Raw genomic sequence first — 27,729 nt, forward strand, 5'->3', positions numbered from 1 at the left:
AAATCATGTTGCCCCCTTATCCAGAGATAAATGTTATTATATGTCCTTACAGTGTCACCCCCCAATAAATCTTCTGTTTATATATTTTTCCCAGTTTTGTATACACTGTCTTATAGCTTACTTTTTTTACATAAAAGTAAGTTATGGCCATGACCACTTTTCTATTCCAATAAATATTCTTTTATAGTATGTATTTTATTGTGGAAAAGCATAATGTGAACTTATTTAATCTACACTTAGATCAGAAATTTGATTTGGGTTATTCACTATAGGTAGACAGAATTTCATTGTCAACAACACGAAAAAAGTGTAAAGCTTTTGGTAAATACTTCCAGATAACCCTGAGGAATGGAAGTACAAATTTAGAATTTCACCAGAAATTTATAGTGGTTCTTGTTTCCTTGCCTTAAATATTATCATCAATAAGATTGTTCAAATAATGAAATAACTTATTGTCATAAATTGTTGTCTTTAATGACAATTAGAATTGATATTTTCTTTTGTTTAGTTATTTGTATATTTGTATATGAATTTCTAATTTATGCCCTCTTACGATGTTCTTTTCTGGCATTTTATTTATTTATGAATGATAAGAATTCTTTATAATTTAGGAATTCACAGTTATTGGGCATATGTCTTACACATTTCTTCAATTTATTGTTCATTCATTTATTCAATTGATGTTTTTTTCAGTCACAGTGATCATATGGAAAATACAATGGTGCACACGTTAGTGGTCACTGCTCTCTTGAAAACCACAGTGTGGCAAAAAAAGAAAATCAAGCAAATGTAATTGGTATTATAAGCATCTTAAGAGGAGAAACACAGTGACTGTGTAAGAGGGTATTGAAAGGAGGAGTCAGGGACAAGGAAGAACACATACAAAGGTCCTGAGGTAGGAAGGAGCTTGACATATATGAGGAACAGAGAGAAATTCAATGTTGCTGGAAAGTCAAGTTTAGTAGAAACGGAAATGAAAAGTAGGAAGGAGCCAAATCATCTATAGCTTCATAAGCCATTTAAAAGAATTTAGACCTTATCTTAAGAGCAAAGAGAAGCAAACATTTTCGGCAGAATAATGCAGTAGGTGTGATATTTTAGATGTCTTAATTATTGAGGGTAATGAGTCAGCAGAAATCATGACTGTAGGCAAGAGAAACATTTAAAGGCTGTTGCTGTAATACTAGTGGTTTGGGCAGGGAAGTGGCAGAAAGAATAAGGAACAGTAGATAATTTTGAAAGATATTTACATGATAGAATCTACAAGGCTAGGTGATTGTTTGATGGGGTAGGCTGAAGAGAGGAGTCAAGAACTACAGCCTGTTTCTGGTTTGTTTAACTGTGCCACTACTAAGAGGAGGATCTTCTGAAGAGAGGCAACTTTGAGGGAGGGAGAGGGGAGTTTTGTGTTTGTTAAAGGTGAGGTGTGCATCAGTTAGGACTTTTTGGATTGCAAGTGTAACATAAAATTAGGATTTTATTATAAAGACACAGTATTGGTAGTGGGCAGGCAAGAAACAGATACTCAATTAAATGAGAGTTGAATCCCATTTTACAACGAGATGACCTTTATGTGTAGATGTGTAGGTGTGTGTCTGTGTCTGTGTGTGTAACAGGATGGTATTTCAGGACTTTTTGAAATGTGAATGAATATAAATTTTATATTAGCTAATATTGAGGAACAATTTTTATATGTCAGATGTGATAAAGTTATTTTTAATCTTGTCATTAATAGTTTTAATGAACAGGATAGTTAACTTTATTTTAGAATGTTACGTATTTTTATTTAAGTTTTAAATTTAGTTTTATTTTAGAATCATTTTAGATTTAGAGAAAAGTTGGAAAGACAATATAGAGAATTCTCATGGACTCCACAACTCAGGTTTTCCTTAAAGTTATAATGGTGTATTTGTCACTACTGATGAACCAAAATGGATATTACAATTAATGTTTACACTTAGCCAGATTTCCTTCATTTTTGTCTACTGTCCTTTTATGGCCTTAAGATCTCACCAGGACACCGTATTACATTTTATTGTAATGTCTCCTTAGGCTCATCTAGACAATAACAGTTTCTCAGGCTTCCCCTATTTTTGGATGACTTTGACAGTTTTGAAGAGTACTGGTCAGGTATTTTGTAGGCTGTCTCTCAATTTAGGTTTTTATGAGTTTTTTCCATGCTTAGACTAGGTGCATGGAGATTTGGGAGAAAAAGAAAGTGTCATTTCCATCACCTCATAGCAAGAGTATATGCTATCAACATGACACCCTGGTGATGTTGACACTGGTCACCTGGCTGAGGTAGCATCTGACAGCTTTCTCCACTGTAAAGGGATATTGTCCCCCTTCCCTAGTCCACTCTTTGAAAGGAAGTCACTACGCACAGCCCAGGCTTAAAAAGTAAGAAGTTATGCTCCACCTCCTGGGGAGGGGAATATCTACATCAATATTTTTGATTCTTCTGTATGGGATGTCTATTCTCACATTTATTGACTTATTAAATCACTTATTTATATCAACATGGTGTCATAGACATTTACTTTATGTTACGGTCCAAAACTATGTCATGTATTGTTTTGCTCAATTTATTGTTTCTTCTTTGGACATCGGGAGTGATTTCAGTTGGCTCCTATGTTCTTTTAACATCTCTCCTCATTGTGGGTTGTCTGTTTGAGAACTTCCTTACTTCCTGGTACAAGGTGCTCCAAACTCATCTTGTGTATTTCCTGCCTCAGTTCAGGCTCATCTTGTATATTCACTGTGGGACTTTTAATATCAGTATTGATTAAGTCTTAATAGATGCCAGAAGAGCCCACCGGCTTTTACACAATGGGTGGTAGAAAGCTTGTTTTGCCCTCTTAGCTGGGTGCCAATAATCAACCAGTTAAGAGAAGGTGAGGAAAGACTTAGAGTTCAAGACAAATCTATTTGTAAGGAGATTATCAGACGAGAATGTTTAGAGTAGACATTGTTTCCAAATAGTTGTTTTTTCATCATCTCAAGCCATCATTAAAGAGGCCTCAATAGTACCATTTGGAACATTAAAATGTGCCTTAATTATGACTGAGAGACCTAATAAGTGGAAGTCTGGGAGGCTGGCTTTTCTAATGGTGGAGGGGAAAAAGGCACTGCACTGGGAAAGGTTTGCCCTCTCAAGAAGTGTTAGGTCATGTGATAGTTATCTTTCTCTGACTGCCTTATTTCACTTAGCATAATGCTCAACTATCACATGATCTCACTCATTTATGGAATATAATGAACAACATAAACTGATGAACAAAAACAGATCCAGAGACAGAGAAACATTGATCAGAATGTCAAACCTCAGAGGAAAGGTAGGGGAGGGTGGGGGTAAGGGGGAGACATCAACCAAAGGATTTGTATGCATGCATATAAGCCTAACCAATGGACACAGACACCAGGGGGGTGAAGGCATGAATGAGGGGGTTGGGGGGAGTAATGGGGAGGGATAATGACACATATGAAATACCTTAATCAATAAAGAAATTTAAAAAGAAGAGGTGTTAGGTCAAAGTGACAGTCAATATTCTCTGTGGGCCAAATTAAAAACCTAAGGCTCAAAATGCAATTGCCTGGTAATAAAAATCTAAGGGCCAACATTGAATGCCTTTTACAATAGTGGGAATTGAAAATAACGCCATTTTAAAGTTTGCACCCATGATGTGTATTAGACATTTTCTACATAAGTAAACATTTATTACTTTTAAAAATAAAATTGTAACTTGTTAATTTTAACACCTGAATAAACCACCCTTCTAACCAATGGGCTAAGTAGGCCTTTCTGTTGCTGTGAAAGTTGTCCAACTCTGCCGCAGAATCTGTCAGGCAAATAAGCCTGCATATCAGATCACTGTTCCCGGGGAGCCAGCTCAGAACAAGTGAGGTTGCCTTACATCAGTCTGGAAAGCGGGTAGTGGAGCTCCTCACATACACTGAAAAATGTTTAAGGGAACCCCCTAAAATCTGAGCTTGACTCCTTCTTCTTTCCTCATCTGTCAAGGGCTTCTTTCCTCTTATCCTCCACTTCCCACCCACCCAGGCACAGGCCGTAAACTGACTGGGAGTCCTGAGAAGAACTGAGACTTTTCTCTTCTCTTGTTTGCTTCTAATTGGAAACCGAGGTTGCTTTCCACATGCCTGTAAAAGCAATACATTTTATTTATTATTTCAAAATCTATACCTGTAGGTCATAATCATGAGTGTGCCAAACATCTCGCTTCTGTATCATAGGAAGCCTTTTAGGATAAACCAGTTCTTGGCCCTCTACTCCAAGGACCGACTTTTCTAAAAGGAAGCATAAAGGGAAAATACATGTGGCATTAACATGCACCCACGGTGACTGGATAACAGAATTACTCTCATAGAGTTCACTTGCTCCCAATTAGCAGCCATGTACAACATCACTATAAGATAGCACCCCTACTTTACAAGGAAGGAAATTGAGACAGGTATTTCCAAAGTAGAAAAATATACCGGTAAGTAAAATTGGAAAGGAGGCAAAGAAATCAGGGTGCTTCGGCGTCTTCCATCTTTTAACCTTGTTCTACGTTGTCACTTTTGTCATCTTATTCTCCTCATGCCTGTCTCTAGATTCTGTCACCTGTCAAATCCTCCCCTAGAATGGACTGTTTCAATGCAAATCATTGTTTATATCTCCCAGGGACAGTTGCATTTGAAGTCCTAACTCAAGAAGCTAAATAGAAGGCTTCCCTTGTTAAAGGATTTTAGATACTCTTCAATCAGTGTTAAACAGAATCTACACATTTCCTGTCACATTGGTAGTCGCCACACCAAAGACCCATGTGGAGGAAAGAATACAGGACGTTGGAATCTGCTCTTTTATTTGAATCAAAGTTTTACCAGCTTATTAGCAGTATGACCATGAGTAACACACCTAATCTCTCTGATTTTCTTATCTGTAAGTGGAGATCATAATATAAAAGTTTAAGCGTGCTCATATACAAAGTGGCTCATGGCTAGCACAGTGTCTGCCACATTACAAGTATTCAGTTCACCCCTGCCTCCTTGCCCCTGTAACTCAGGGTATTTAAGAGCGACCTGGCATTTCATAGAATCATAGAATCTCAAGATTAGCTCTAATCTAGTCCAAAACCTATGCTGTGTTCCTGGCAAAATCATTAAGGGATATTAATGTTTTTATCGTTTGCATTTAAACATTGCGATTAAAAAGACATTACCTCATTGTACAATAAGAAAACGCCGATGAAAGGATTAAGACATACCTTTAAACTGAGAAGTGAATAAAATCATGAAAATTAAACTCCTGGAAAGCATTCTGAATGATTCTGGTTGAAGAGGGAGGCATGTGCTTGAGAAAAAATGTGCCCCGTTCTTTGTCCTTGCTCTCACAGCAAGGATGCAGGGTCTAACAGGTAGTTAGACAGTTTTGATCCAGTTCAAGGAAGTGTTCCTTGACCCACATTACACAATTTGTAAGGTGCTTGAGGCTAAAACCTGAAGGGTGGACAGCATGTACCAATTAAAGGCAACCACTGTGCTGGTGGTGCAGGTGGGCTGGGCAGAGATCCCTACCTCACGCCTACTGTAAATGATTCCTAGTGTACTAAAAATTCAAAAAAAATTCAATATGCCTCAGAAAAAAATGATTGAAGAATGTTATATATACTTTGGTCAAAGAAGGTCTTTCTATTCAAAATGCCACATGCAGAAACTCTAAAAGAAAATTTGATACAACAAAATCAATAGAAATATTGAGAACTTTCTAGCTAAATAATGGCCTTTTGAATGCTGTATGAAACACAAGTTAATAATCTTTATTTTACTTCCACTCTGATAAAAGAACTCAGGGAGTCATTGGGGGTTCCAGGGGGAAATAAGGGAAAATAACTTTATATATTTTTAAAAATATGTCTTTATTGATTTTGAGAGAGAGAGAGAGAGAGAGACAGAGAGAGAGAGAGAGAGAGAGAGAGAGAGAGAGAGAGAGAGCTATCAGTTGGTTGTTGCTGCATGCCCTTTACTGGGGATAAAGCCCATAGCTTGGGCATATGTCCTGACTGGGAATTGAACCAGCAACCTTTTGGTGCATGGGACAACACTCACCCAACTGAGCCACATTTTCCAGGACTATCATTTTTTTCTTCCACTTTTATTGAGATGTAATTGATATACAACTCTGTTTAGGATGTACAACATAATGATTTAACTTACATATATTGTGAAATGATTACTACAATAAGTTTAGTTAACATCCATTATCCATCATCTCATATAGATACAAAAAGAAAAAAGGATAACAAAATTATGTGTTAAGATCTCTTAGGATCTATTCTCTTAACAACTTTCCTATGTATTACACAGGAGTGTTCACTATAGTCACCATGCTATCCTTATCTGTAAGTGGAGATTACATTCCTAGTACTTATTTATCTTATCACTGTACCTTTTGACCACCTTCATCTAAACTTACTTATGAAAACTTATTTATGCTATAAATTTCAAATTATTTTAAACTAAAAGACAAACAAAAACTATAAATGCATGCAACATCTATATCCTATATAATAAAACCCTAATATGCAAATCGACTGAACGGTGGAACAACTGGTCACTATGACGCACACTGACAACAGGGGGTGTACACTCAATGCAGGAGCTGCCTCCTGGTGGTTAGTATGCTCCCAAAGGGGGAGTGCCGCTCAGTCAGAAGCTGGGCAAATGGCTGATGAGCACAGCGGTGGTGGCTGGAGCCTCTCCTGCCTCCACTGCACAGGACAGTAAGGAGGAAGGGGTCCCAGACTGCAAGAGGGCACAGACCGGACTGAGGGAATCATCCCTCGAGTGCACAAATTTTGTGCACCAGGCCTCTAGTATATATATAAAAGGCTAATACGCAAAGTGCTCCCTCGGGAGTTCGACCATGAGACCAGGAGTTTGATTGCTTGCTGTGACATGCATTGACCACAAGGGGGCAGCATGAAATGAAGGAAGGCCCCGGCTGTCAGCCAGAAGACCCCAATCGGCCCTGATCACCAGCCAGGCCTAGGGACCTTACCCGGGCATGAATTTCATGCACCAGGTTTCTAGTATATAATAAAAGTTGAGGGTAAATGTCCCTATAATATAGAACTTCTTCAAATCAATGCAAAAATGAAAACATTAATAGGTAAATGTGTAAAGGACCTGTGCAAAACTATATGTCTGTGTTCTCTTATTATATTAGAAGAGATATCTCTTTGCCAATACAATCTTTTATCTGTGTGTGTGATTCTATCCCCAACCCTGTTTCACATTATTGATTATCCCTATAGTAGTCCCAAAAACATAACCAGTCTATGACAATTGAAAACTTTCTTTTGATAAGTTTAAATAAGCTCAAGTCTTTCCCATTCAAAATATCCTACCCTATCTAATAAAGAGGAAATATGCTAATTGACCCTCATGCCGTCACAAAGATGGTGGCACCCACAGCCAATAAGGAGGAAATATGCTAATTGACTGCCACACCCTCAAAGATGGCGGCATCCCCAGCCACAATATAGCGGCACCCAGTCCCCTCAGCCCCGCCAGGGCGGCAGGCGCACGGCAAGGCTGGGCCTGCATGCCTGTCTCTGGAGTCCCCCAGGCCCCTCAGTCCCCCAGCAGCCCAGGGCCAGCACAAGGTACAGGCAAGCCTTGGATGGCAGCTGCCCAGCCACCCAGGGCCACCCAAGGCTCAGGTAATGAGGGTCAGCCGAGGCTTGCACTGCCAGCAGTGGCAGCAGCAGAGGTGTGATGGGGTGCCGCCTTCCCCTGATCACCAGGTTACCTCCCGCCCCTGAGGGCTCTTGGACTGTGAGAGGGAGCAGGGTGGGCTGAGGGACCCCCCTCTAGTGCATGAATTTTCATGCACCGGGCCTCTAGTATTCTATAAGCACTTACCATTCTTTTTTAGTTCCCTTTTCAGCTAAACTTCTCACAGAGTTTATATAACTTTTAGTAACTTTCTTATCTACAGTTCATCCTAACACATTCAACTCAGGCATTTGCCTTTATGATTCTACCGATATAGCTGACTATCTGCAAGGAATTCACAATTGCTACATCCAATGGGTATTTTGGTTCCTCATCTTACTTGCCCTCTCAGCAATATTTGACACTATTGACCAAACCATTTCCTTTGAAATATTACATTTAACTTCCTAGAAAAAACCAAAACAACAACAACAATGAAGCCTGAAACAGATTTCTATATCAAAGGGGCTCTGTGAGTACAAATGTCAGACAAAAGCAGATCATTTTAAAAATTTAAAATTTTATTTTTTGTTGAATTTATTTGAGTGACATTGGTTAATAAATTATATAGGTTTCAAGTGTACAATTCTATAACACACCAGCAGTATATTGTATTTTGTGTTCACCCCCGCAGTTTTTAAAGATTACATGAGTATGGAGATGTTTTGTTTCCTTCTTATTTCTCTGCTGCAAATCAATGAAGCAACCTCTCATAAGATGCTAATCTACTCCCATCTTTGTTTCCATGATGGGTTTGAGGTTGTAGATTCTTGAATTCATTACTTATTGCCACCAGGATCAGTTCTTTACATAATAGTCAATTGGGAGTGGTTTTCTTGGAGGCCTCTCAGCAGAACTTGCCCCCTTTTGATCTACCTCACAATCCAGATACCCCTAGGGCTTGCCCTCCTGACCTCTCTCCTCTCCCTTACTTCTTCAATTCTGCTCCCTCTCTTTGTTTAGCGCAACTTGGCAAGCAACCCCACAACCCTGAAAGCATGGGAAGAATGACAGATGACAGAGATTATCTAAATCAGAAATAAGAAGCAGCCCACTCTGCAGACCCAAAATGCTTATTCTTGTACCACCTCTGTAAAGAGAAACATGAAGAAAAGGGGAGATAAATTCAAGTAAATAAAGAGGATGAACAATAATATCTTATTCAAACTAAAGCTTCACATAGAAGCAAAAAATTAGCATTTTTCTGTCTGATTTTAAAAGAAATATCATTATAATGTACTCCAAAACCATATTAATCAACGGGGACTTGTAATTCTCTTTGTAGAAGCCAATTTCAACCCATGAATTGTGCTATAAGTGCATTGAAAAGAACATTCAATTCAGAGTCAGGAGCTCTCTGTTCTCCTGTGATTAATTCTGTCTCCTCTGGCAATTTATTTATTTTCTGGGTCCCCGAGTCTTATTTATAAGTTGGGACTGTTAAACTATTTGATCCTCGAGGACATAATTTTAACACCAGGATGCTATGTCGCCTTGTTTTTACTGATTTCTTCCCCTTTTCTAAGACCTTCCTCATTGATCTGGAGCTTTTATCCCCATCATACTTTTCATTTCTAACCACAGATTTGTCCATTAATATGCACAATAAATGTCATGCAATAAATAAAGTTGTCATAAAAGTTCAACTCCCTCTGCCACCCAAATGGACAAAGTTATTTCTGGGGAATGGCAGACCCAGAGTAAATAGAGTGTATAGAAATTTCACCTCTTAATTCTGATAATGCTGTTACTTAGCTAGTGACATTGAACAAATTACTTAATATTCCTAGAGTTTTCATTTCCTCATGGAAAACTAGAATAGTACTTTGTACATAGGATCCCTGTGCAGGTTAAGTGTGATAATGAAAAATTCATAACTCATATATCTCTCTCAATTTTGTTGAATGATTGACACTATTTTCCACCTTCAATTTAACTGTTTCATAAGATATTTATGAAATACACTAAATTTTATAAGGTCAAAATGGTTTAAACAAGATAGACTTAAAGTCAAATGGTGTCAGAATATCAAATAAAATGCAACATAATTAGATTTTCCCTTGTTGGATAAGTAGGGCCAAGGTGATAGCATTTTTAATTCTATTCATACAATTATGTCACCCCTTCTCTGCACCCCTCAACAAGCTGTAATTTTCTTCATCTTTAACCAAATTATAGTAACTCTCTTGACCTTGCATGCCCGTTCAGCAACCACAATATTTCTGTAGTTCCTTTATAACAAGGTCCTCCAAAGAGTTATCTATAGTCACTGTCCCTAGTGCTTCATTCTCTCTTTAATCCACTCCAGTCATGAACAAGAGACAATCTCTTTTCTCCCCACCTCTTCACTGAAATTACTCTTCGAGGTCACTGACCATCTCCAGATTTTTCATTCAATGCTCAATTCTCAGTCCTGATTTTATTTCTCTGCCATGTTTGACTTGTTATTTGAGCCTGTCCTTTTGGATACATGTTTCTTACTTGACTTCCAGCCCTACTGTTTCTCCCTCATTAGCTGCTCCTTCTTACTTGAAGTTCTTCACATATTTCTCCTCATACCACAGGCCTGTAAACAGCAGAGCCCCCAGGTCTCATTCTTTGAACTTATTCCCTTTGCAGTCTACACTTATTCCCTTGGAGATCTAACCATATCACATGATTCAAAAACGACTATTATGCTGTTGATTGCCAAATTCATAGGTCCCAGAAATATTTTTTCCCCTTCAGTTGTCTATTTGGCATTTTCATTTTGATGTCTGGTGGGCATCACAAATTAAATATATACAAAAACAAAACTCCCGATCTTCATCCTTAAAACTGTTCCTCCAAATGTCTTGCTCATCTCAGGAAATGACAATGCTGTCGTCAGTATAGCTACTCAAGCCAAAGATCAGGAGGTGGTCCTGACACTCTCTTTCTCTCCCACTCCCACACAAGCTGTCAGGAAATATTGTGGACTCTTCCTTCAGAATAGACTCAGAATCTAACCTCCTTTCATCTCCTCCACCACTTCCACTCTGACAAAAGTCCCCAATCATGTCTCACCTTACAACTTTCTGATAAGTGGTTTTACCCTACTTTGCTTCTCCTTCATAGTTTATTTTCCAAAAGTAACAAGCCATACTTTTAAGATGGAAGCAATGCTGTGTCATTCCTCTCTTTAAAATATTCCAATGGCTACCATCTTACTGAATAGAAGCTAAATTCCTCATAATGATTCCACACTATCTGGCACCCTGTGCCTCTTGCACCTCATCCCCTCCTCTTCCCTTCAGCTCTCTTCAGCCACTCTGTCCTTCTTCTTGTTCCCAGAAGAAACATGCCAGCATGCTGTCTTCAACTGCAGGTCTCCATCCTCACCTTTCTTAGCTCTTTTCTCAAATACATTTTTTTCCATTAAGATCTACTATGTACACTCCATTTTATTTTATTTTAAATATATTTTTGTTGATTTCAGAGAGGAAGGGAGAGGGAGAGAGAGATAGAAACATCAATGATCAGAGAGAGTCATTGATCAGCTGCCTCCCATATTCCCCCCACTAGGGATCTAGCCTGCAACCCAGGTATGTGTTGTGATTGGGAATTAAACCATGACCTCCTGGTTCCTAGGTTGACACTCACCCACTGATTCATGCCAGGTGAACTGTAAATCCCTTCATGCAATACACCTACGCTCTCCTTATCGCCATTCCCACTTGGATAATGAAGACTAAACACCTGGTCAATGAAGACTTTTATTTATGTATTTGTTTTTCAACTATCTACCTGCACAGAATGTAATGTAGATAATGTTGTCTGTTGTTCAGTGTTATGTCCCCAATATCTAGAATAGTACCCCCTGCAAAATAGTCTCTTGATAAATGCTTTTAATGGAAATTAAGCATTTTAAGGATATTGTCCTTATAGTTTATATATATACTAGAGGCCTGATGCATGAAATTCATGCAAGAGTAGGCCTTCCTTTCTCCAGCTGCTGACACTGGCTTCCCCCTGGCACCTGGGACCTGAGCTGGCTTCCCTCTGGCTGCCTACAGGCACGCAGGACCCGGGCTTCCCTCGGGCCCAGGCTTTGTCTGGAAGGATGTCTGGAATAATGTCCGGAAGGACGTCCAGTCTAATTAGCATATTACCCTTTTATTATTATATATTTTAAAGAAACTAATATTATCAATGAATGTCTGAGGCTCTTCCCTCTTCTGTCTTTCTGAAGGGGATGCCCTATGCATGGTGGCCAAGTATAAGAAGATATAACTTAGGTCCAGACACTTTTTGCAAAATATTTTAAGATTTGCAACAACAACAAAAAAGCAGGAACTGATCATTTGCTTGGTTGGCCTGCCCGGTTCTTGGTGTCCTTGCTCCTTTTATCAGAACCCTGTGTGAGTTCTCCCACGTAGCTGGTTCACCTTTCATCTTCCTCCAGATTCAGCTGAAACACCTTTTACAGGGTTGATTGAACAGAACTTAGAGTATACTAGTCAGTCTTTTATGGCTTAATCGTATTCTTCATTTCATGCCACCCTCTCCTCCAACTTGACAAGTACAATAAGTCACTCTCTGAGGTGAGGGGTCATCTCCTATCCAGCTTTCCTGAACCCACACATCTCACGCCACATTCTTCATGATACTTCTGTTACCCACCATAAAACAGCTGTTCCTTCCTTTCCCTGACTCCTAATACTCTGCCTACCTCTGCCCCACAGTGTGCATGTCAGTGTGTGAGAAACTTGGAGCGAGTTTTCTCTCTTTTGTCTGCTTGCTTTTGTAGACTAGATATAGTGAAGTCTAAGGTATTTGGTAAGTTTGTTTAGATCTCAGTTAAATGATATAAATGAAGTCCCATGCCCTCCATCTGTTAGTTCTCTCACACACTTGCAATGCCAGGAGGTATTAATAAAATTTTCAGCTTATCTTCTGAAATACATTCAAGCCCTTTGAAGACAGAGACCATGGCTAACATTCACATGTTCCCTGCAGGGTCTAACAACTTCAGGTCTTGTACACTGTTAGGACTCAATACATAGTATATTAAGAAGATTAATTTATTATAACTTTATTGCAGCACTCGGTTTGCAGAATAGATGATAAACATTATAAATTTATTGTGATTGCAAAAGGTTCCTCTACCACTCTATGCTTTCTGAAAATTCAAGCTTCTCTTTGTATATCTAACACAAGGTTGCTCAAAAGCCCCAGAGTCACCTGTGACAAAGAGCTAGGCAAGACCATCAAATACTAGGAGCCAAGATAGTATTATTATTTTTAATAGCTTGGACATCCATTGTGCCTTTTTTCTGAAAGTAGGAATGAATGTGATAGCATCTCTATAGCTTGCCCAATGCTTTGTCCCATAGTCATACCTTCCGGCACAGCTAGATCTCTGTGTGCCTGTACTAGCAGCACTCCATTAATCATGGGCAGAGGCTGGGCATGGCTCCCAAGCCTGTGCCAGAAAATCCCCACAGCCAGGCTGTCTCCTCACAAAGACAAAGTTAAGGACGCGATGTTGGCCCTCAGATATCCCTTACCTCGGAATGCACGATTTTAAATCAGGCTTGAAATTAGCCCTATTATCTAATGATGAAATAAAATGGACACCCTGAGCACTCCACTCTATCAGGCAATTGCTCATTAATCTTTAACAATATGTGGTAGTTATACTTTTGACTCCTCCAAAACTTAACTACATCAGTGGTCCCCCCTAGGTAACTGTGGGGAGATTGGTTCCAGGTCTCCCCACCAGGGATACAAAAATTTGAGGATGCTCAAGTCCCCTATATAAAATGGCAAATATCAATGTATACAATTGGCCCTCCACATCTGCGTGCTCCCAACTATGGATCAAAATGGTATAGATATTTATTTTAAAAATTCACGTGTAATTGGACCCACACAGTTCAACCAAGGTTGCTTAAGGGTCAACTGTACTAACTTAAACAGGACAAAAATTATATATATAATATTTAGATATTAATTGAATAATGAGATTTATCCACAGGTATGAACTCTATAGTAGAGTATTGTATGAATTAAAATAAAAGTGTTGAAAAATAATTTAGATGAAGTCAGCTCACATGTCAAACTGGATGCTCAATAGAGACGTGTTTAGCAGTGGAACAGGTTAAACAGGATTGGGGGGTGGGGTTATGCTGTGAGATGAAGCTACCCACACTATCCAAGATGGATGGTGTAGAGGTCCATTTGCTAGAGTAAAAAGATAATTATTTATCCTGAAGGCAATGGCCACAAAGTTTTTAAACACAGAAATATTGTGTTAGACTTATTTTTTAATCATATAATCATGTGGATATCTGAGATGAATTGGAGTGCATGAAGGAGTATATATATATACTAGTAGCCCGGTGCATGAAATTCGTGCACATTGAAAGGGAATTAATTAGATGAAATATTTTAATATTGCTATTTGCCCTTTCTCTATAATAAAAGTGTGAGAGATAAAAGGAAATGAGTACAATGTATATGAAAATAATACATAAATTTATTAATAAGTAAACAATAACAAAATGATATAACAATAACAAACTGATATAACAATAACAAACTCGTAATATAAAAACAACATTGATGCAAATAATGATTGATAAAGTGATTAAACTTATTCTAATATCTCCCTGTATACCACATTAAGAGTAAAAACACTTTCAGAGTGCTTGACTAATTTCCCTTGAAATAAAGTATTTACAACTTTATTGGTCTTTGACACCAATCTTGACACAGGCCTCCCCAAACCCTTGTAATTCCTGAGTGATGAGAGCACTAGGGGCATCTTTTGTTCTAACAAGGTGACTCTGGTGAGCTCATGGACGGTTGCTGTATGGAGGCCGATCACCAGAAAGACCAAGCCATGATTAGAATCTTGAAATTTTCAGCCCCACACCACCATCCTCTAGAGAGCGGAGAGGGGATGCAAATGGACTGAATAACTGATCATGTCTACATGAGGAAGCCACCATAAAATCCCAGTGATAGGGGCTTCAGAGAGCTTCAGGTTGGCGAGCACATCCATGTACCAGGGTATGTCAGCACCCCAACTCCACGGTGACAGAAACCCCTGAACTCAGGACCCTCCCAGACCTCCTATCTCTCCATCTGACTGTTCATCTGTATCCTTTGCCATATTCTTTAATAAAATGGTAAATGTGTTTTCCTGGTTCTGTGACTGTTCCAGAAAATAATCAAATCCAAAGGGAGGGAGGTCATGGGAACCTCTGATTTGTAGCCAATTTGCACAGAAGTCATGGGTGCCCTATTCTTTGCAACTGGCATCTGAAATGGGACAATCTTGTGGGATTGAGCCCTTAACCTGTGGGATCTGATGCTATTTCCAGGTAGAAATGTCAGAATTGAGTTGAATTGTAGGACACCCTGCTGGTGTCACCAAATTACTGACATCAGAAAACCTCCCACATATTTGGTGACCAGCAGTGTCAAAAGGGAAGTGTTCTGTGTGAAAGTAAAGGAGAAAGGCAGGTGAAGAGAACTCGAAGTTTTTTTTTCCATATACAAGAGAATGGATAAGATTTTAAAAAAAATGACAATGCTAACTGTTGGTGAAGATTTGGAGCAACTCAAATTCTCCCATATGACTGATGGGGATGTGAGTGATAATATTCTAGAAAACATCAGCTTCTTATAAAGTTAAATATCTACTGTCATCTGCCTAGTGGTTGCACTCTTGGTGTTTACCCTGAGAAATGAAATTATATGTCAAACAAAAACATGTGTGCAAATGTTCACTGCAGGTATAGTCATAACAGGCACAAACCAGAAACAGCCTAAATATCCATGAGTGGTAAAATGGATTACACAAATTGTAGTGTACACATATGCCAGTACACTACTAAGTGATTTTTTAAAAAATGAACTGCCAGTGCACCCAGTGAAATAGATGAGGCAGTTTTAAAATATGTTCAAAGATTCTTTTTCATATTCTTTGTTGGACCTTCTCTTGATTCAGGACTGACCGTCATGGTGCACTTGCAAGCAATACCAAGCAACTGAAGTGATGTCATATAACCTTCCTGACTAGGTCAGAAAAGGACGTATAGCTTCTGCCTGGTCCTGTGACACTCACTTTAAATCCCCGACCTGCCTTGTACTAATTCTCTCCACTCTGAGGCTACCAACCTATGAAGAAGCCACATATCAGTGTTCCAGTCCACAGATGCACTTGACATTTCTGCCTATAACCAGCATCAAGCACCTGTGAGCGACACTGCCTCCAGATGCTCTGGGCCCCAGGCATTAAGTCACTGCCAGTCTTTCCAGCTGAGGTCCCAGACACCACCGGCTTCCCACTGTGCCCTGATGAAACCCTGACCCACTAAAATGTTTTGTGCCACTAGAACAATAGATGGATCTCTGAAATGTTATGCTGAGTGAGATACTGGGCTCAAAGAATACATACTGTAAGATGTCCTTTACCTGAAACTAGAAAACACAAACTTACTACTGAGTGACAGCAGATCAGTGACTGCCAGGGCCTGCTGTGGGGTGGGCCTGAGCGGGGTAGGGCATAAAAATGGGCAATGGAAATGTTGTGTAGTTTGATGGTGGTAGTGGTGACATTTGTAAAAAGTCATTGAACTGTATCCTTAAAGTACGTGTATTTTATTGTACATACATTATACCTCAATTTATTTGTATTTTTAAAAATAGCAACAAATGTACAGAGGACACTAGAAACTATTGATATGCCCAAAGGATGGGTAGATGTCTGCCAATATTTGTTCTCCTTGCAGTCACTAAGTCACTCATGACCAAATCCTCAGGAAAAGATGAGGGAGGGACAGACAGGCCTTGGGCTGCTACCTACCTAATTCTGGAATTTCAATGATCAGGAAAAAAGTGGACTCTTGTTTGCTCATGTCCTCCTAGAAGTTTTCATGTTCTAGCAATGTTTTTTTCCCAAAGGAAAGGCCAGCTAGTGACTATAGTAAGTTCTTTATTTCCGACAGCAGGTGTCACAATTGCCTCATAAAAGAGAGGCATGCTGCGTTTTCTTAATTTACCTTAAAATTTGGCTTTAAAATCTATTCCGTTAGTATCGTGGATTGCCATGACAATGAATACATTTCCTCTAACGACAAGTAACATGCAGGTAAGTACATCATTGGTTTAGTAAAGTGACTGAAGGGAAAAAAGGGAACATCCGCTCATTAAATGTGTGTGTGTGTGTGTGTGTGTGTGTGTGTGTGTGTGTGTGTGTGGTATCCATATATACAACAAGCGATATCCCTAGTTCATAAATGTTAAAATGTGAAAGGATGCTACCTCTAGCATCAAGGAAATATGGTAACTAACCACATGCTATTTGCAGGTGCCAGGTAAGTCCCATAGCCCTCACCACTGCTTCCCAGCTTCTCAGACATCTGCCTCATTTAGCTTCCATTTCACAGACTTTAACTCAGGAGAGGAGCTACCAAGTGCCCATGCCCCTGCTGGTTGGCACCGCAGAAAACAATGGAGATTTTTGAGGCCAGCAGGGCCTAGGGTAGTGAAGTGTGGTGGTGGGCACTGGACATTTGATTATGGACATGGGAGGTTGTACCCTTGTTTCATTTGGACTCTGGGGTGGTTCGGAGGAACATAAGGAATTCTGTCTGCTGTCTGTGATAGAGCCTGCAGCAAGTGCCTGTTGTTCCCGTAGTCCGTCCACAGCAGGAGCTCAGTAAGTGCAGGGAGATGAGCCAGCTAACAGCCTCTAGAAGGTGCACATCCCAACCTCAGCAACAGACCATGAGGACTTCATCTCCCAGGGGTCAGCAGAAGCTTGGACCTGCCCCTGATCCTCACACTCTTAGAGAGCTTTTACTAGTGAATATTGTTTGTAAGTAGTTTTCTATTTTAAAAGGTGAATTAATCTTCATTGTTTCATATTTCTCTGCACTCAATTCTGGGTCCCTCGTTTGGGCCAAGACCATCATATCCTTTATTGGTGGATTTCTTTGTAGGACAGGAGGCCTACACATAATGAGTCAGAAAAGGTGCCCTCTGGTAGCTGGGCTGTGAAAATGTCCTGGTATATTCCAGACATGAGTGCCTCTTCCTCAAATTTACAACTTCTTCTGTACTTCTACTTACCCCGCAAAGGAATAAATGTTACCATAAACAAAGAAACAAACAATAATAAAGGGAAAAGTTATAAAGCCTTTAAATGATCAATTACCAATGGATGTGAAATTTCCCCCCATGGAGACAGTCTTATCCAGGGTAAAAGCTGGAAGATCCACCAATAAACTAAATTTCTTGGCTAATACTTCTGTCTAAGCAAAGTATCAGAGGATGGGGAAGAGAGAGTGCTGGTCACGAAGCCAGGTTCTGGTGGAAGGTATGTGACAGGAGTCGTTACACAGCAGCGTTAGGAAAGAGCAAGGCATCAGGATACGAAACAGGACACACATGCCACGCCCAGGCTGAATAAGGGTCGGGTCACTGAACTGGCTGCACAAGCTGACGTAGAAATAGCCACTGGTGTCTCCCTGATGTGCCAAGTCAATGAAGAGCATTGGGATTTGCAGTCCTGCTGAAAATGTGCAACAAGAAAAAGCAGAATCAAAATAGCGGGGGAAACTAGTAAAACTAATAAGTTAGTTTAGCAAGGTCATAAATTAGATACACAGTTCAATACAACAGAATAAAAAGTCCAGGAATTGACTCTCATATATATGTACTTATTGATTTTTTTTTTCTATTTTTGTAAATGTACCAAGGAAACTCAACAAATGGTGCTGGAACAGCTGGCTATATATATGGGAAAAGTGAACATTGGACCTGTTTAACTTAAAGTGCATCATAGACCTAATTGAAAAACTAAAATAATAAAAGTTCTAGAAGGAAGCATTAAGAGAAAATCTTCATAACCAAGGGGAGCTGAGATTTGTTCACACAGAGCAAAAGGATGTTGTCTTTTTAAAATTTGAAGTTTTTAATTTTAATAAAGTATAATTTATGATGAATCATCATAAAAAGGCAACATCCATGAAGAAAATGAACAGGCAAATTGCAATCTAGGAGAAAATACTTGCATGTACAGTTGACCCTTGAACAACAAAGGTTTGAAATGTATGGGTCCACTTATATGTGAAGTTTTTTCAACAAATATACAGTTTGCCCTCTGTATCCCTAGGTTTTGCATTCACAGATTCATACAACCAGGTATGGAAAACAGTACAATGTTTTCAATCTCAGGGAGTCTGTGGATACAGAGGACTGACTATATGCATTGTCTGCATCATCCTACCTAATAAAAGAGTAATATGCAAATTGACCGCACCTTTGCTACGCCCAAGCCACACCCACCAGCCAATCAGGGCGAGTATGCAAATTAACCCAACCAATATGGCGGTTAATTTGCATACAAAGGCACCCTTAGCGGACCCCCTGCGATGGATGGCAGGGAGCTGGGGTCCGCTCCGGCACCAGGCCGAAAGCAGGGAGCTGGGTGCACGAGCACACCCCCTCTGATTGATCGCAGGGAGCTGGGTGTCTGCTCCAGCCCCAGGTCGAAAGTCTCAGGCAGAGGCTTTTGTCCTGGTGCCAGAGCAGACCCCCTGCAATCGATTGCAGGGAGCTGGGGGTTGCTTCGGTCTGGTGCAAGAGTGGACCCCCTGCGATGGATCACCTGGGCAGGGAGCTGGGGGTCTGCTTTCAGCCTGGGCAGGAGCGGACCCCCTGCGATTGATTGCAGGGAGCTGGGGATCCGCTCCTGCCCAAAAGGCTTTCGGCCTGGGCAGGCCTGGGCAGGGGCTGAGCCGGCAATCAGAGGGAGCTGGAGGGGCCTGCCCAGGCCTAAAGCTTCAGCCAGAGGCTTTAGGCCTGGGCAGGGCCCAGCCCTCAATTGGTGTGAACTATAGAGGAAATACCTTTTCTGACTGCACATTGGCTAAGCTTCCTGTATGCCACTGGTAATATTCTTAGTAACTTGGGTAATAAGAATCCAAAAAGGTGATCTAGGGTTTTTCCACCACACTTCTGGAGAAAAAAATGAAGGTCCACTGCTGGAGGGCTAAGAAATGTCATATCCTGCCCTAGCTGGTTTGACTCAGTGGATAATGCCTCGGCCTGCAGACAGCAGGGTCTGGGTTCGATTTTGATCAAGGGCATGTACCTAGGTTGCAGGCTCCTCCCTGGCCGGGCGCCAGATCAGGGCTCATGCAGGAGGCAACCAATCAAAGTGTTCCTCTCACTTTGATGTTTCTCTCTGTCTTTCCCTTTCTCTTCCACATTCTCTAAAAGTCAATGGAAACATATCCTTAGGTGAGGATAAAAAATAAATAAAGAAATGCATATCCTATGAAAGACACATCTTGAAAATGCCTAAAGAAAGTTGAATTTTTTCTTGGTGAAGGGACTGGAGTCCGTGTTGATGAAAACACCTTGGTGGCTGCAGTGACTGGCAGTGGCTGCAGCAGTGGTGTGATGGGGCTGGTGCCTTCCCCTGATCAGCCTGATTGCCTCCCACAAAGGGAGGCCATACTGTGGCTTAGGCCCGCTCCCCATGGGGTGCAGGCCTAAGCCATCAGTACTACATTCCCTGAGGGCTCCCAGTATGTGAGAGGGGGCAGGTTGGGCTGGGGGGACCCCTGACCCCCAGTGCAAGAATTTCATGTACCGGGCCCCTAGTTTTATATAAGGAACTTGAGCACCCATGAATTTTGGTATCTCGGGTGTCCTGAAACCTATTTCCAGTGGTCAAAGCTACACACTGATTTTCACCAGCACAGGGACTGGTGCTCCTACTCCCCAACCTCATGTTCAAGGGTCACCTGTATATATATGAGATTTATCAGAATACTTGTAGTACATATATCTGGCAAAGAACCTGTGTCCGGGATATTAGAACTCAAAAATGATAATAACTATATAGTCATAATCCAAGAGATTTGTGGTCCACAGCTAAAAAGTGAGGCATGTCTCCAGTCACAGGCAGAGTTAACTAAGAAAAACCCAAAAGAAGAATCCACTCTTGGGACTTGAGGTTGAAGTTAAGGAAAAAGAAAGGAGATATTGGAGAATTTAAGAAGGAAAAGGAAAAATTTTATGAATTCTAGAACAAGAGCTGCCATGGTTGGGCTAATTTTAATTCTGAGGCAGAATAGAGGATTACATCCCAGAGGTTCAGTAGTTACTCTTGGCCCTAAACTTCCTCAGAGCCCATTACAAGGGACATCTACCTAACCAGGCCTAGCAGGTTCCTTCTGGCTAATGTGCTAGGATACCTCTTGGGCCTGCTAGTCTGGGGACGAGACCTTGATGTTTGGAGGCTTGCGATATGCCACTCTGAAACAAGTGATCCACCACAGCAATCTTCAACCCAGGCCACTGATTTTTCTAATCCAGTCTTTCCCCCGAGTTTTCATATCCCTGGACAAGAGACTGGAATCTCCTCTGGATGTGGCCATTTCGTTTTGTGTTCCTGTCCATGGACAATAACCTGTGGCCAATACCTCCCTGCACGGGCGTTAGGTGACAGCTCTGTGGACGCTACAATGTCAGTAACTGTCACAGGTAATTCAGTGCCACTCAGCTGGGTGCATGAGTGTGTGTGTGTGCGTGAGAGAGAGTGTGTGTGTATATGTGTATGTGTGTGTGAGTGTGTGAGTGTGTGTGTGAGAGTGTGTGTGTATGTGTGTGAGTGTGTGTGTGTGTGTGTGTGTGTGTGTGTGTGTGTGTGTGTGTGTGTTATTGGCAGGTCCAGAGAAGGCCATTCCAGAGCATGCATGCCCCTCTGTCCTGAGTCCTCTTTCAAAGATTCCTTTCAGGTGGAAAACTCTCTCAGGAGGGACTCTCCTTGTCTTACAGGTTTATATTTTCTTAAATGAATAAGAAAAGGATGGGGAAGAGAGAGTGCTGGTCACGAAGCCTAGTTCTGGTGGAAGGCATGTGACAGGAGTCGTTACACAGCAGCGTTAGGAAAGCGCAAGGCATCGGGATATGAACCACAGAAACTCTAAGTCCCAGATCAAAAGTAGAACCAAGATATATGGGTAAAGACATTCAACAATTAACAAGAGCACAGTTATGGACAAAAAGGAGGGAAATAAAATAAGGAAACAGGGCAAGGTACAGAAAGATACCCCAGTCCTTTGGGCTGGAGTTTCTGCAAAGAGCAGTTTGCTGCATTTTAAGTCGACTACGCTTATGTGTTTTACACTGCTGTTTATCTCTTGCTATTATTAAGTATCCAGTAAAGTTCGTTTGGGGAAAGGCACTTCAGTTAACTGTGCTAAGGGAACCTCAAGAAAGAAACTTTTGTTTTCTATTATGTAAGGTCTATTGGTAATAGATGAGGAATACCATATGGAGAATTGGCATGGGGGGTAAGGGGTCAGCAGAATGAGAGAGAACTCAGTCCAGGGTACAGGCCAGTCAGGCGCTCTCTTCCGAACATTTGGAAGAGTAATGGGTTTTTCCTATGTGATGGACTCAATTACTTGTAAGTAATCTCTGTAAAGCTGACCTAACTGCCTATTTCAACAGTACTGACCTTTTCAACCTTGATTCTCTATCTCAGCTTCTTTTAATCTGTCCACCAAAATGTTATTATCTACCCGTTGCCTTAATTTCTCAGTGCTTTCTTATATTCCATGACCCTTGTTATATCTGAGAAAACAGCACTTCTTTTTCCCAGGGTGGGAAGGGGGACTCTCTTTCTCTTCCAGGTTTATCTTACCTTGATTACTATCATTTGTCTATGAAGATACCAAAAACCAAGTTAATGTTATTTCAGAAAGGAAAAGGCCTGCCCGTGTGGAGCTGTCACTAAGTGGTGGTGACTTGGGGGATAAACAAAGCTAAAAAGCTATCCCTAATAGTTTGATATTCTGATATTTAATGGTAAAAATGCAGAATGATTTTAGAGTCCCCTGTAATAAAGTGGTACCGGCCTAGGAAGAATCTTTTCTGATCCATCTATGGAGGAAATATGTATTTTAATCCCCTCCAACCCTTTCTCCCCTCTCTTCCCTGGTGAGCTTTTATTGACCCTCTGTTTACCTGCCTCCACTTCTCTCTTAGAATGTGTTGACTACGTGTGTGATCATAAGGAAGAGAGAAAGGCGGGTAAGGCCTGATTGCAGCGTTTCAAGGCTGCCTAAAACATACACTGAGTGGCCAGATTATTATGATCTCTGAATGCATAATAATCTGGCCACTCAGTGTATATATATATATATTAGAGGCCCAGTGCATGAATTTGTGCATGGGTGAGGTCCAGCCAGCCTGGCCAAGGGGGAGGGGACATGGGTGGTTGGCTGGCATGCCTGCTGGTGGAACTCCTGGTCAAGGGGACAATTTGCATATTAGCCTTTTATTATATAGGATATACACTGAGTGGCCAGATTATTATGTGTTCAGAGATCATAATAATCTGACCACTCAGTGTATAATGAATGGTAAAGGAGGCTCTTTGAGGGAAACAGTCTCGGATGTTGTATTGGAGATGAAAGTCAGGCTGCTAGGTGCAGATGTCTCAGCAATCCTGGTGGCCAGCTCAGAAAGCAGGTCCACACAAACGCATTCAGCTGGCCTCAATTGAGGCAAGTTGACAGTAGAACTTCTAATTTAGAATAACCACAGAGAGAGGGAAAGGGCCGGGAACTCACTTTGCAGAGTGAAAGTAGGAAAGGAGAAGGGACATGGTTACAGCATTCTGGGGTAACAGCAGCACTCCTCCTGGTTGGATTGCACGCGTCTGTACAAGTATACGTTGATTCATTTTCATGGATCGTTACATTTCTTTACAAATAATACAAACTACAGATGTTGTATTTGTTCATGTGAACATGTTTTTGCTGCCCTGTGTTCTCACTCTTGAATGTGGCCTCACCATAAGATGATCACTCTCAAAAACAAAACTTAGATTTAGGCCATAAGGAATTGCATTCCACAAACTATTCTCCCATTTTTACCTGATTTCTTTGAGAATTCTTCCCACTCTCAGTAAAGCTCAATTATCATGTTCTTCACCCCCTCCCCCTCCATAGGTTGGTTTAGAGTTTGAAGGACATATAAGTATCCTTTGGAGGAGTTTTTTTCTTTTTGAACCATAGCTTTCCTCAGACATTGTGTGGAACTCTCTTTTTCCATTCTCTCATGACTTGTTTTTCCTTTTTTTCTCTTCCTTCCTTCCTTCCTTCCTTCCTTCCTTCCTTCCTTCCTTCCTTCCTTCCTTCCTTTCTTCCTTATTTTCTTCCTTCCTTCCCTTCTTCCTTATTTTCTTTCTTTCTTTCTTTCTTTCTTTCTTTCTTTCTTTCTTTCTTTCTTTCTTTCTTTCTTTCTTTCTTTCTTCTTCCTTCCTTCCTTCCTTCCTTCCTTCCTTCCTTCCTTCCTTCCTTCCTTCTTTCTTTCTTTCTTTCTTTCTTTCTTTCTTTCTTTCTTTCTTTCTTTCTTTCTTTCTTTCTTTCTTCTTTTTGCCTGGTTAGTGCCAACCTATGTGTTAGGTGATAAGCTATGTGTTAGGTGATAATGTATGTGCTAAGTGTTAAGATGTTGGACCTGTGGACACCCTTGTACTCTTTCCTCAAACTGTCATTCTAAAGAAAGCTCCCAGAAGAAAATCTATTCAGAGATACCTTCTGGCATAAGATTCCAGAATACCTGCTTCAGAACACCTCCCTTAAAACATGGTGTTGCCTCGTACTTTTTCATGATTAAAAAAAAAAAAGTAAATATTTTTATTGATGGGAGAAGAGAGATAGAAACATCAATGATGAGATTGATTGGCTGCCTCCTGCACACCCCCTACTGGGGATCCAGCCTGCAACCTGGATAATGGAGCAGCTCTTGCATTAAGTGGGATGGGGCTGAAACTGGCTCTCTGAGAGGTCCTGGATTGCGAGAGGGCACAGGCCAGGCTGAGGGACCCCATCGGTGCATGATCAGCGCAGGGGAGGGATGCAGGAGATTGGCCAGCTGGGGAGGGATTGTGGGAGGGCTCCTGGATGTGTCTGGACCATCTTGCTCAGGCATGTACTTGACCAGGAATCAAACCCGTGACCTCCTGGTTTATATGTCAATGCTCAACCACTGAGCCACTCTGGCTGGGCTTTTTCATGATTTATTCTGGTGTTTCAACAGCTGGTAAAGTCCTTCCTAGCATGCACATTCATAGGTAGTTCTAATTTAGTTTTGACTTCCTTAATCTTAAACCTGGAAAATTATTTTCCATACACACACTCTTCTTTCCAAACATGGTTCCTTTAATTCAAAATATTTGTCTCTCCCTTGAAATGGTCACAATCCTGTTCCTCACTTTCTTTTCCAAAAAATATACTCTATGACTTCCCTCCTGGAGGGCTCTTCCCTTATTGCTGTGTCGTCTTCGACCACATGGTGCCACTTGGCATTAGCAAATTCTCTTCAGCTCTCCCTCTGTTGTACTTTGGAGCCTCTGCATTCACCACCATCCACAATCATTTTGATCCATAAAATCAGTAATGCCACCTCCCTCCCCCTGGCCCCATGTGGCTCTTACCTTCTTCCCATGGCTGATTGTACTCTGCTTCCATTATATTCAGCATCCTTGCTCACTCAAACTTTCTAGGACAACTTGTTCCCCCAATTTTCTTTTTTGTAGGTGCATCCTTGTGTGACTGGAATTCTCTGAGGAAACGTATAGGCACATGTGTGCACCGCCTCCTCACAAGATATGCTCCTTAACTTTCAGTATCGCCTATGGCTTGACTAAGTCAGTCTTTTCTTCTAGCCTGGTTACTAAGCATATAGATTCTTTCTTCAGTTTTTTTTTCTAGACCAAGAAAGCAGCCACATTTTTAAAAATTATGATACAATACTAAGAGCAGGTCAGATCTATTTTCTCCTGGTCAGTTGTTATGATATGAAGTTTCCAGAGAGTCCTAGGAATCAGCCTATATGCAAACACAACAAGGACCAGGATGCCTTTCAACACTGAGGAGACTGCCAGGTCTGGCTTAGTCACATTGCTTCTGCTCACTTCTCTTCACTTTCCTACTTCAGGGAATAAGATGGTTGGAAGAAACATTAACTGTAACCTACTTTTCTTAACTGGTTTCAAAAAAAGAAAGCAAAAGAACATTTTAAAGCCATTCAAGCTGCTTGGTTTATGTAGTCCTTTTCATATCTATGTTCTTGTTTGCTTCTTCTTGGGAGGAGAGTATAATTAGTCACCATCCTCTGTGCCAAAATATTTTACATGCTGTGACTTTATCTTTTTTTAATTTACACAAAACACTGAAAAGATGATTTGATGCTATAACCATTTAAATATGTGGACAACTTTCTTATTATGATTTTTAGCTATTAGTTTTTTTTTATTAGTTTCTAAAATATACAGTGAGTAAATATAATGTTCAGGTGCTAAGACTTTGGTGTACTGTCCTGGAAAGAGAATGTCATATCTGAGGTAAACTCCAGGCATCCATTTACTTGTTGTGTGACATTGGTTAACTCTTTCTGAATGTCAATGTTATCATCTGCAAAATGGAAACATCACTAAACTAAAGGGAGTATATGAAAATTAAATAAGATGATATATGGCAAGAACTAAGGACAGTGTGTGGATGAAAAGGGCCGCATGCTAACCTGACAAGCTCAGGGGAGGCCTGAATGGCAGTCTTGCAAACTCAAAGACCTAAAGTAACCACAAAGGATGGTCTGAAATTAAATTTTATCTAAAACCAGTTATGGTGCGTAGTTACATCCAAGTCCTGTATTTTCACTGACAAGGTCAACCTTTACTTTAACTGAGCCTATCTGTCTTTTTGCATCTGTAATAACATACCCTTGAAATGTCTGGGTAACTTGTAACTTCCCTTTTTCTGGACCCCTTGGGGCACAACCTGATGTGCCTGGGCGGCAGGACAGATGCCACAGATTCCTTCATTATCATGTTAATTGTTCCTGCACCCACCTAAGCATGTGTCTATTATTTTACATTTTATCCAATCCCAGGGGCTCCCTCCTTCCCCCACCCCCCACTTTGCTTTCTCCCACCTCTCTACCCTATCACCAATGGATCTCATGTAACCCATCTATGTCCCTTCCTTTGATTGCAATGTATAAATATAGATGTAACCCGCCATTCTCTGGAGCATTATCTCAATCCATTGAGGTTCTGCTTCCTGGCAATTGTCGATGGTTTGGCTCAAATAAACTCACAAAAATTCTTTATAGGTTTGAATGTTTTTATGTTTAACAAATGTCTAATAGCTATTAGCCTAAATGTCCTTCCTCATTTAATGGGTCCTAAATTCACCCCATTATTCACATCACCCCCATTCTGCCTGAAGGCACTCTCACTCCAGGCCATGGTGAAGGCTGAGGCCTAAGGAGAGCAAAAGACAGAGGAAAGAGGAAGTCACCCTTTTTCTTCCTGCCTGCCTGCTTGAGCTAGGATATCTCATCTTGTTTCCTGCCTTTGAACTGAATTATACCATCAGCTCTTTGGATATCCAGTTTGCAAATATCAGATTGTGGGACTTCTTAGTCTTCATGAAAGAGGGCAGAAATAGAATGTTGGGGAACAGCTAGTATTGTAAGAAATATTAATCATGCTCTGTTAACCATAATTGTTTTATTCTGATTAAAGAAGTCACATTCTACCCTGGCTGGAGCTGACCTGGAGATGCAGCCTTCCTCCCCATTTGGAGCTACCTATTATCATAGAAAGATTAACAATTATGTTGCAGAAACCAGAATAACCAACCCTTTGATGATCCCCAGCCCTTTTTGCATACCTTCAGGACTTTGCAGACCTCCAGCCTGCTTACCTGTTAATTGTCCATTTGGCACTCCCTTTGTCTACTTCCCCATGTAATCCCAGCCCTTGCATATCACTAAGCCCTTTGAAGACCCCTAGTCCTTTTGAACATCTGAAAACTGCCCTTTTGCCAACTTTTCCTTTGTAGTTCTACTATACTAGAGGCCCAGTGCACGAAATTCATGTTCTTG

At 40.7% G+C, this 27,729-nt stretch overlaps 1 protein-coding gene across 1 annotated transcript in view; it reads right to left on the reverse strand.

Moving 5' to 3' along the window:
• The window catches only part of ADAM7 (ADAM metallopeptidase domain 7), a gene marked incomplete at both ends in the record, with an annotated part of 75,580 nt that extends 50,261 nt beyond the window's left edge, over window positions 1-25,319 (reverse strand). Inside the window, 4 exon segments of the mRNA XM_079772705.1 lie at window positions 4,202-4,305; window positions 5,265-5,346; window positions 5,349-5,386; window positions 25,274-25,319. Coding sequence (XP_079628831.1) covers window positions 4,202-4,305; window positions 5,265-5,346; window positions 5,349-5,386; window positions 25,274-25,319 — 270 coding nt within the window.
• Window positions 25,320-27,729: the final 2,410 nt, after the last annotated feature.

The sequence above is a fragment of the Cnephaeus nilssonii genome (assembly GCF_951640355.1).
Source record: "Cnephaeus nilssonii genome assembly, chromosome: 5".
Classification (NCBI taxonomy): Eukaryota; Metazoa; Chordata; class Mammalia; order Chiroptera; family Vespertilionidae; genus Cnephaeus; species Cnephaeus nilssonii.